This window comes from Cebus imitator, unplaced genomic scaffold, assembly GCF_001604975.1.
Source record: "Cebus imitator isolate Cc_AM_T3 unplaced genomic scaffold, Cebus_imitator-1.0 Scaffold814, whole genome shotgun sequence".
Lineage (NCBI taxonomy): Eukaryota > Metazoa > Chordata > Mammalia > Primates > Cebidae > Cebus > Cebus imitator.
The window spans coordinates 289,196-300,430 of record NW_016108129.1 but is presented as its reverse complement, the minus strand read 5'-3'; the positions used below and the strand labels follow the sequence as shown (position 1 = coordinate 300,430).

General features: G+C 40.1%; 2 gene segments (V, D, J or C); both read right to left on the bottom strand.

Annotated features, from left to right (window-relative positions):
* Positions 1 to 215: 215 nt before the first annotated feature.
* Positions 216 to 899, bottom strand: LOC108297574. The segment is given in 2 exon segments: positions 216 to 649; positions 753 to 899. Coding segments are annotated over 2 exon segments (480 nt in total).
* A 7,970-nt stretch (positions 900 to 8,869) lies between these two features.
* LOC108297565 lies at positions 8,870 to 9,603 on the bottom strand. The segment is given in 2 exon segments: positions 8,870 to 9,368; positions 9,470 to 9,603. Coding segments are annotated over 2 exon segments (545 nt in total).
* Between the last annotated feature and the right edge of the window lie 1,632 nt (positions 9,604 to 11,235).

Sequence of the window (11,235 nt, the reverse complement as noted above, 5' to 3'; positions counted from 1 at the left end):
TAAGTCTGGTAGCATGTTGCCTCTGGCATTGTTCTTTTTGCTTAAGATTGCTTTGGCTATTCAGGGTCTTTCTCAGTTCCATACATATTTTAGAATATATATTTCTACACATATATTCTGTGTATAAATATGTAAGTACAGAATTGTAAATCTGGGAGGTTCCCTGGGGAAATGTGACAAGGAGGCAGCCCCAGGCCATGGCAGGAAGCCAGCCCTTAGCAGCAGCTGCACCTGCACCTGCCCCGGGACAGCCCCGTGCACAGCGTCCGGGCGCCCCTGGTGGCCCCGCGCGCCCCCGCAGGAGGTGTGTGTCCGGGCTCACACGGGCCTCCCCTCACTGTGTCACTCGCACAGTAATACACGGCCGTGTCCTCGGCTCTCAGGCTGCTCATCTGCAGATACAGCGAGTTCTTGGCGTTGTCTCTGGAGATGGTGAATCGGCCCTTCACGGAGTCTGCGTAGCTTGTGCTACCCCCATTATAACTAATGAATGCGACCCACTCCAGCCCCTTCCCCGGAGCCTGGCGGACCCAGCTCATGGCATAGCTGCTGAAGGTGAATCCAGAGGCCGCACAGGAGAGTCTCAGGGACCCCCCAGGCTGGACCAAGCCTCCCCCAGACTCCACCAGCTGCACCTCACACTGGACACCTGCAAACACAGAGACATCCTGGTCAGAAACTGCCGCACATACCCACTGTTCCCCTCACTCATGTCCACACACGCTCAGTCTCTCTAGTTTTCCGTGAATCACCTTCTAAAATTGCAACAAGGAAAACCCAGCTCAGCCCCCACTCCATGCTGAGTCCTCTGTGTTCAGTGCTGATCAGCAGGTGGAAATGCCTTGGAACCCCAGGGCTAAGGCTCCTCTCTCAGAGCTGCAGGGTCAGGGCTGGGCTGGTTTTCATCAGTACCAGGGGACCCTATTTGCATGTCTCCTACTACATAGCAAGCTGTGGGGTGGGACGCTTGAGGAGGAGGCTGTGCCCCAAGAAGATGGCAGCGTCCTGCAGGAGTTTGCTGACAATGATGGTATTCAGAACATACCCGTTCTTTATGAAATTGTGCTGTGACAAACACTTTGTCCTGATCACCCTATTTCATGTTCAAATACTTGTGTAAACTACGTTCTGTAGGAGTCAATATTTTCTCCACTTACAGATGTGAAAGTGAGCCCACACATGGAGGGGCTCTGTATGCATGTAGGAGCTCATGTCTGGGATGAGTGGACCCCGGTATCTGGCCCTGTGTTCCTCATTACTGGCTCTGCCTGCTCCCTAAACCAACTCCAGCACATTCTGTATGTGCCTGCTGTGGTTTTAGGAACCCACTTTCTGTAATAAGAGCAAGTGTGATGTTGCTGCCCTCCAGCACTCACCTGAAAATATGGAGAAACTAGGGCCCAGGCACATAATTTTCAGGTACTTCTGACATTTAACATATTATCTTTCAATTACTCTTTCCTTGTCTAAGTTTCCATTTGTTTGCTTGTAATATATTTAATGATGATTAACTGAAAGATAATAAACTTCTCATATTAAAGTGTACAATTAATAAACATGATGTAACTGTAATCATTGTCAAGAGACTGGACAAGTGATTTCTTCTCAACATTTCCTCTTGTTCTGGTATCTTCCTCCTTCTCTCCCCTTTTCTTATTCTACCATTTTCCCTGGCAATGACTTATCTTCTTTATATTATTTTAGATGAATTTTTATTTATCAGAATTTATAAAAATACATAATATAGTATATATTCTTGTTTGTTTGGCTTATTTTACTCAACATAAATGCTTAGATATTTTACCTTGTCATGTATACGGCATTTATTTATTATAAATAATGGGTAGTATTCCAGTGAGCAGGTTTACTGTAAATTGTTTTTATATTAAGCTGCTTAACAATATTTGCATTCTTTTACCACTCTGGGTCTTACCAAAAAAATCTACAAGTCAGAATCAAAATGTACATAGATGAGGAATATATTTTACTTATTTTTTAAAAACAACATCAACAATAACAGATAAACAGAGAAGATTGAAATTTGCAAAATTCCAAAGTACTTTAAATACTTGAAGTTTTAAGATAAATATGAAATCTGAATTTTAGGGAGAGGCAAGTTCTTGTAGAGAGTAAAAAAGCCATGGTGTGAGCTGAACTGGAGCAGAGTCTGGCATATAAAATGTAGGCTTTTAGAAGAAAAACATAGGTATATATTGGATTGCTCCAATTTGAGTGTGGTAAACGTGTTGTGGTGTGAATTTCTCAGGGACCACATGCTGAAGAGCTTTCCTATCCTCTTGAATCCATTTTCCAAACATGGGGACTGTCACAAAAATCTTTCTGTCCCAATGTGTCTATCTGGGAGAGAAAAGAAGCCCATACTGAAATGCATTCAGACCCACCTCCTTTATCCCCATTGCAGAAGAAATTAGTCAGCAGGGACAAGCCACCAAAACCAGCATCTTAAGGGCACTGGGGAAACCCCTTAAGAACTGAGATGGGATAAGAGGCCTTCACCTAACATCCATTCAGAAGTATTTCCCCTCTATTTCTTATTTAATCAGAGTTTTAACCTGCAGGCCAGGTCAGCAAATCTGGAAGGTGATAACACCAGAATAGAATATTGAAGCTGTGGGAGGAAACAACTGGGGAAAACAAGAGGCCTCTACTCCAGGGAAAAGAACAAGAACATACACACCAATGTCACATCTGGAGGAAGCTCAGGAACACCTGAAAGCTCACTTCCAGACTCAAGGTCAGAATATGGACCAACGAATGGTCAGAAAATCTCCTTTCATTCTATTCCCTTCAACCAATTTCACAATTATCAGTTGAATGTAGCACTTTAACCCACCTGAAGGAGCTGAAACTGATTCTCTCGAGGAGGGAACAAGGTGGAGAGGCAAAGCCAAGCAGGAAAGCAAAACAAGGTGTCACTGGAGGATCTGAAGTCTCTGGTGGACACAGAACAGACTTCAACACTGATGTCCACTACAAAAGTAAATGTCAAATGTAGCCCTGAGAAGAGACACAGACGCTTCCACAATACAGGCCTGGCAAAGAAAAAATATGGTCAAATACAGGCAGAAAATGACTAAAATGAAATAATAAGCCAATATCAACTGTCCAACTTGTGTGGCTATCAACAGTTATTACATACATTGATGAGAAATACCAAAGTCGTAATAAACAAGTGATCAACATGAGATTTGTAAATGATACGAATATTAGAACTGTTGAATTAAATAAGATATATAAAACTATAATAATTCATATATAAAATCTCTCTCAGAAACTATGGACACAATGCAGGACTAGATAGGGAACTGAAATATAAACATACTAAGAAGAAATCAAATCAAATGGAAAACCATAAGAAACCAAAAGCAATGCAGTATAAACATTGAGCAAGCTTTGGGCACACCCCTCAGTAGAGCTGGCTCAGCTTTTAAGTGAAATCATGCACTTAAAATGTCGCTAGAAATTTCACAAAGTAAATTGCAAAGGAAAAGAGAGTGAAGAAAAAAACTAAACATTAATATCAAAAGTATACTATATCTATATTTTAAATCTAAAATAGGGAAATTATAAATACAGAGAAAGTATTTGAAAACATAATGGCTAAGATTGTTCCCAATTTTGTGAAAAACACTAAACTACAGATCCTAGAATCTCAGAGAACCCCAAGCAGATTAAACACAGACACAGACTCACACACCACACATGCACATGGGCAGAGTGGTGCACAAGAAAAAGTTCATACAGCACACGCCACACACACATTTCCTCAACTTTGCTTTAAAATTACTTGCATTTATAGTATTAAATAGAAATCTAAAATTAAAATATATTATTTATGCATAAGTCTGTCTGTGTTTACCATAATCAAATACACCATTAGGTGCAAATGAATGTAACTATGTTGTTAGGAAATTCACTATTTCAAATAAAAATGATATTTATTTCATTTCACAGGAGGCTCTGTGTTGAATCATTTGTAATGCATGCCAATAAAACCCTTTTCAATTAAAAGGATATTTTTTAAGTTTTTCCATAATAACTGTTTACATTTATGGGGCACAGTGTGATATTTCAATACACGTGAGCCATGTGGTATGACCAAATCAGAACAAGGAGCAAATTCATAAACTCGGACACTAACATTTTTTTGTGTGGGGGGCATACAAAATCCTCTCTTCCGGCTACTTGTAAACCTAAAATGTACAATACCTTGTTAACCTTAGTCACCGTAATGTGCTGTTGGACACCAGAGCATGTCCCTCCTGATCGCCTGTAATTGTGCATTTGTTAGCAAACCTCTTCTTATCTCCCAGTCTCCTTCCTTTCTTGGCATCTCATAACCCCTACTCTACTGATTACTTCCAGATTAACTTTTCTAAATTTCCACATAATACTGAATGAGGGCAGTATTTATTTTTCTGTGACTGGCTTGTTTCACTTAGTATGATGGTGTCCAGTTCCATGTATGCTGCTTGGAAAATGCAGTATTTATTTTTCTGTGACTGGCTTGTTTCACTCAATATGATGGTGTCCACTTCCATGCATGTTGCTTCAATTGGCAGAATTTCGCTTTCAGACTGAATAATATTTTGTTGTGTAAATATACCACATTTTTTTAAATTCATTCATTGTTGATGGACGAATATGTTAATTTCATATCTAAGCTATTTTGATTAGTGCTGCAATAAACATGGGTATACAGGTGTCTCTTCAATATTAGTTTTTTCTTTTAATTATTCAAATATGTACTCAGCAGTTTTATTAGTGAGAAATGTTGTAGCTCTGTTTTTTTCCCACGATAACCTGGCTAATTTACATTTCCACCAGTGAACTATGAGAGTCTCCCTTTCTATGCATCCTAACCACCTTTTGTTTTGTTTTGTTTTTTGTTTTTCTGATAACAGACTTTCTAGCAAAGATAAAAGATGAAAAGATATCTCATAGCGAATTTGCATTTTCCTGAATATTAGTGATTTCTTGCAATATATGTATGGGTAAATATACAAATATATCTATCTATCAATCAATCTATCTATCATGTATCTATCTACCCTGTGCCTGTCTTCTTTTGAACAATGTTTATTCATGTTATTCACCCATTATTAACCACATTATTATTTGCAGTTTAGTTGGGTTTATTTTATATACTTGATAGTAATCCCTTGTCATACAAACAGTTTTCAAATATTGTCTATCATCTGCAGCTCTCTCCTCACTCAATTGTGTTCTTTACTGTGCAGGAGCTAAACTTTCTTGATAGAACCTGGACAGATGGGCTGAGGTGCTGTGGGACATCGGAGGGGAAGAGCTGGACCCAATACCCAGAACCCAGTCAGCTTGTACACACCCTGTGTTTTATGTCATTTCGACAGACGCAGAAGAGTTTTTTCAGGGCTTCTTGGGGGTAAGGAATTGAAGGGAGACTGATATAATTTATTAGGCAAATAAATAAAAATGACATACTTGTGCATATGTTCTTGTGAGTGGGGTTAGCTTGGCAGTGTGTCTTCATCCCCAGAAAAGAGAAGATTATGTCTGCTGTGAAATGAATGCATAACTTTTGATATATGTGGTTATTACTAATGACAACTTAGCCTGGATACTAGGTAGGGTATAATGCTAGCGGGATGTCATAGCAACAGAAAATAACGCATCACAGATTTACGTGAAATGGCTTTGAATATTACTAGTAGTGAACATGCCAAGAGAAATTAATAATCATAACCAGAAGAATAATTCATGACTTCCCATGGGATTCAGGCTGAGATGATACAAAATTTCAATTTTAATGGCTCGTTATCACCCTCATAAAATCATTCAGAGAACAAGTGAAGAACAGGGTGTGATCTTACAGCAAGTTGAGGCTAAAATTCGAGGAGAGAGAAAGCCTGTGTTGGAATTGTGAGTAGTGGAAACCTGAACTTTGCAGAAAAGCAGCAGTGATCAGAGGCAGAGCTGAGTTCACTTGAGTTTAGCAGTGAATACAGTGAAATTCGGTTTATCTGCCCTCATTCAGTTTTGCTCTCAAGACTCTTGTAAGCTCAGTTGTGGATATTGGGAATCTACCAGTACTCAATCATGGCAAGCAATTTTTCATGGAAAAAAATGAGGTAACAATTTGGTGTAATTAAATTTAGGCTATAAAAATTATTTATTGAAACCTCAATGTTACTGTCTAGTAATTTATGTTGTAAAATGTTCAGCCTCATCAATGTAGTCCTCTAGTCCTTTCAGGGATAAGTGTCCATGTGGGCACGTGGGGCAGTCTGGGAGTCTGTCCAGGATTTCCTGGTCCTTCAGAGGAAAATTGCAGAATCTTCTCCGCTCCTATTCCCATCAGTTTTCATATCTGGAGTGTGACCCCTGAGGATGTCATTGCCGTGTCCCTGCATAGTAGGAGTTAAATCGGGAATGAAGCTGACATGCTGGGTTTGTCAGTGTAGAACTGGGCAAAGACGCTACCTGCATGCATGAACCATTCATTATCCAGGCCTGGAGCCTCTCATGTCTGGGCTTTCCATTTTATTATAGTGATTTTCTATGTTGTTTAGTCAGTAAAAACGTTCTTTTTATCTTTCTACTGAAATAGTCTTGCATAATAATCTAGAGGCATAAAGATTGAAAAATAACCAATTTGGATATGATCCCAAGTTTCAGGTGAGGTCATAGTTTGTTGTGAGTGTGAGACAGGGAGAAGCATGGCTGGAAACTGACCGTGCTCATGAATGCTTCATGTTAATAGGGAGACCCTGTACACCCAGGAGATTCAGACACTCCCACTGAGAACCTCTACCTTATTAGTTATGAATCACACCTCAATAATAAAACTCTAGGTTAATAACTAAAATTGCTGTTATTAACATAAACCTTCCGTTAGAACATAGTCCTCTATCTGATGTAAAATCATTGAATTTATCAGAACTTCCAATTTGTCAAACTAGAAAACAACATGTTTTAGGGTAGGGGATGCTTTGTAAACAAAAAGGCATCTTATATATTCTAGAACATCCACCAAAATGGCCAAGTTAGGGAGCTCTCAGAGCCACTCCTTTATCCCAGATTCTTGGCAAATATAAAGGTGGAAGTCAATGCAATAAGAGGTAACACTGAAGCTACGAAAATTGCCATAACAGCCTCATTTTAAAATAATGAGCTTTATACCTTTAACAATGTAAGAACTTAGAACTCACGTTAAATGTTTTTCTCCATGGGTAATGGTCTGTTTTATGGTATACGTGGCTGGACAATACTTTGTGGTTATTTGATAAAATACTAATCCAGGGGATGTTGTGAATTTTGTAATAGACATTATTAAAACTGTAATCAGTTGTGACTCTATGTTAGGCAGATTATCGCTGACAACCTGCTTGACCCTGATTCTGTCAGAGCAGAACTGGAGAAGGTAAAATTCATGGTGAATAAGTAGCTTCAGCTCTTTCTGAGACTTCCAGCCTGCACTTACTGATGCCAAGCCCTGAGGATATTGGATGTTTCCAGCCATCCCCAAAAATTGTCATACTGTACCTCTCACAGGAAAGTGGTGTGCCTATCTGCAGCTTGTCAAACCTAAATGTCAGACAGAAAGAGACTCTCCAATATCAAGTATTATTTACATGAAAATGAGCATTGCAATGGGAATACGCATGGGCATATTTCGGTTCATAAGGAAAGACAAGCGTTTTAAAAGATAGCTGAGGAGGCTTTCACGAGTTGTACTGACAATTATCCTGTGGTAGGAGAATCAATAACAAGGGTGGAATCAGTTTCAGATTGGACAGGGAGTTGCAGGGTAAATATATTCACAAAATTAATTCTCTTATTGTTATGGCAGCCTTTGTTCAAGATTGTGGTTGTGCCGTGTATTTTTATGGTATTTCTTGTTGTCAGAAATATGTCCATGAGAACCCTCTATTCATAACCAAATACATCTCCACTTGTAAATATTATAACATAAGTGGCTCCATTTTGATTCTGACAATTTTCACACCCTCTTCCTCACACCGTTAGTGAAGAGCATTACTCTGTGAAAGTCTTCACGGAACAGGATTAGTTCCATATCCACATTTAAATTTGTACATCCACATGTAATTATTTTGTTGCTTTGCAGAATCTTTATTAAAATCTAGTCCCGCTTGTTTAATTCTGCTTTGTTTGTATGTGCTTTGAATGTAAAATCCAGAAAAAGGTTCTAATTGTGGGTTCAGAATGTTAACCAAACAAGCTTATCCTCTTCAGTTCCCACTGGCAACTTGCATTTCCAGATGAGTCTCCAGTTAACACGGTAGAGGATCCTGAGTGATGGGAGTGAAAAAACTCCCTCGAGCCTCTCCCACATGACTGCAGAAGCCACAGCTTGAGCCCCACCTGAGCTCCAGGGAAAGGGATTCAGGCCTGGACCACAGGGAAATAACATCTTCCTTTTTCAGTAAGCAGGAAAAACAAATGGAAAAATAAGAACAGCACCTTAAAAAAGTAAATGAATTATGAATAAGAGAAGCACCAGATCATTGTTGATGCTGATTTGTATACCTTAGCATCAGGAGAAGGGTCCAACATGAAACGTGTGAGGTTCCACATGACACTGACCCTGGCCCAGCCTCTCTATTGTCTGTGATCAGGATCCATAACGTCTGTTCTAGTCAGGGAATCTCACTGAGGTACCTGTCCTGGGTCTTATTGGAAAAGACTCACCAGGAAGCCCTGAGATTATTCAAGACTTTAATGGTTGAGGAATTTTCATTCCTGAAAGCGTCATTCTGCATTTTGTGCCCAGGGGAATAGGCTCTCTTATTAAAATAATTTCTTTCGAGTACATAGAGAAGACATTGTTAGGCACAGAATTCTAAACTTAGGGAGGTTCCCTAGGGAAACTGTCAGAAGAAGACGAAGTCTCACATCCTGACAAGAAATCAGCCTCCATCTGCACCTGCCTCTGGGGTTGACTCTGATCAGTGGGTCCTGAGCACTCCCTGCAGCTGATTCCCCCAGAGTTCCTGCAGGAGGTTTGTGTCCGGGCTCACGCTGACTTCCCCTCACTGTGTCTTTCACACAGTAATACACAGCCGTGTCCTCAGCTCTCAGGCTGTTCATTTGAAGGTATAGCATGTTCTTGGAATTGTCTCTGGAGATGGTGAATCGGTCCTTCACGGAGTCTGCATAGTATTTCTTACTTCCATCATACCATATAACTGCCACCCACTCCAGCCCCTTCCCTGGAGCCTGGCGAACCCAGTGCATGCCATAGCTGCTGAAGGTGAATCCAGAGGCTGCACAGGAGAGTCTCAGGGACCCCCCAGGCTGAACCAAGCCTCCCCCAGACTCCACCAGCTGCACCTCACACTGGACACCTGCAAACACAGAGACACCATGATCAGAAACTGGCACATGTATCCACTGTTTCTCACTCACCTCAACTAACTCTCAATATCTCTAGTTCTCCATGAATCACCTCTTAAAATAGCAACAAGGAAAACCCAGCTCGGCCCAAACTTCATGGTGAGTCCTCTGTGTTCAGTGTTGATCACTGAATGGAACACCTCAGACTTCCAGTGCTGGGTCTCCTTTCTCAGAGCTGCAGGGTCACGGCTGGGCTGGTTTTCATCAGCAGAGAGTGGGCCCTATTTGCATGTCTCCCATTATATAGCAAGCTCTGAGGTTGGACATCTGAGGCAAGGGCAGGGTTCAGTGCAGATGAAGAGTCCTGGGGGAGATTGACAGTAATTCTATCATTCAGGAAGATATAATTTTATATTATGTGATTGCGCCTTCATTAACATTCAGCTCTCGTAATCCTTTTTTATTCTTACATATTTACACAATACATTTAATGCAGGTTTCTATGTCATATTTTACAGAAGGCAGTTTACATAGCAAACACAGCAGTTGTGCAGTGTATCTAAGAATACACATCTAAAAAATGTAGTCCTATTATCTGGGCCTGTGCTGTAAACACTGTGGTGGGCTGCTCCCCTGAGAACCTCCCGGGCCATGTGGACCATGCCTCGTGAAGGCTGCAGGATCCTGCATCTGTTATGACAACTTTCTCTAACGTACCTAAAATGTGTAGAGAGAACCACAGTTCATGTGTGTGCATCTTCAGAAGTCAGTCATATTTCTTGTTTTCAATATTAGCCTTTTAAAAGACAGAAAAATTTAGATTTTCTCCATGTTAATTTAAATAGTGGTATCTTCTAACATTTCTACAAATGAATCATATAAAATTTACTTTTAATTCATTAGTTTCTTTCACTCAACCCAGTTCTTTGAGAATTTAGCCATGTTTAAATATGAGTGAGGCAAGACTTGATTTCAAGCTGCATTATATTCCAGTATTATTTAATTATAAACCTGTAACAAAGTGTGATTTGTTCTCTCAGTTAACGGATTTCTATATAGAAAAGCAGCTATTCAGTTTGGGAATGTAATAAATGAGTAAACTATGATCTTATTTTGATCTCATTAACAACAAACCTAAATAACTACAAATAAAGAAAAATATCTTCAACATGTCTGAGTTGATATCACAGAGAAACAAACAGACCTGAAATCTGAGGAGAGAGAAGCCTGCAGAGTGAACCAGGATCCATATATTAGTGTACCTGGGGCAGATACGGCTGGATGGCATTTAAGGTAGGAACGGGCTGACTTGGAAACATTCAGAGTTGCTTGAGGATGCACGCGCCCACAGTGTTAGACTCTGAAGCTCCCAGTGAGGGCAGGCTTTTCCTACAGAATGATTAATAATTATTCTTGTTGTGCTTTATGCAAATAATCAGGTCAAATACATGACTAAATTTTATTTTGCAAACAACTCAGTCCTATCGTGATTTATTTCTGACAAAAATCAGAACTGGAGAGAAAAATTATATTTCAAATATGTCATATACTCGTCTTTAAATTCCAATCTCTTCAGTTGTTTCAAGTATTTGCCTGCATTTTAGACTAACTCTGCTTATTCCTGAGAACCAAGCAATGATCTCTGGCCGCAGCTCAGAATAAACAAAAAGGGGATGGGTAATATAAAAAATCTGGATCAATATTTTAACTCTGAGCAATTTCCCTGCAAATCATGCCAGGTGATGGGAGTAAATAGGGTACCCCTAACCCAGAGGTTTCTTTGCTTGGGAAAATTAGTCCAAGGGAGCTAACAAAAGCCAAGCCCCATGCACCCAAATCTTAGCAGGCATAATTGCAGCCGCCAGTTATCTGTACCTG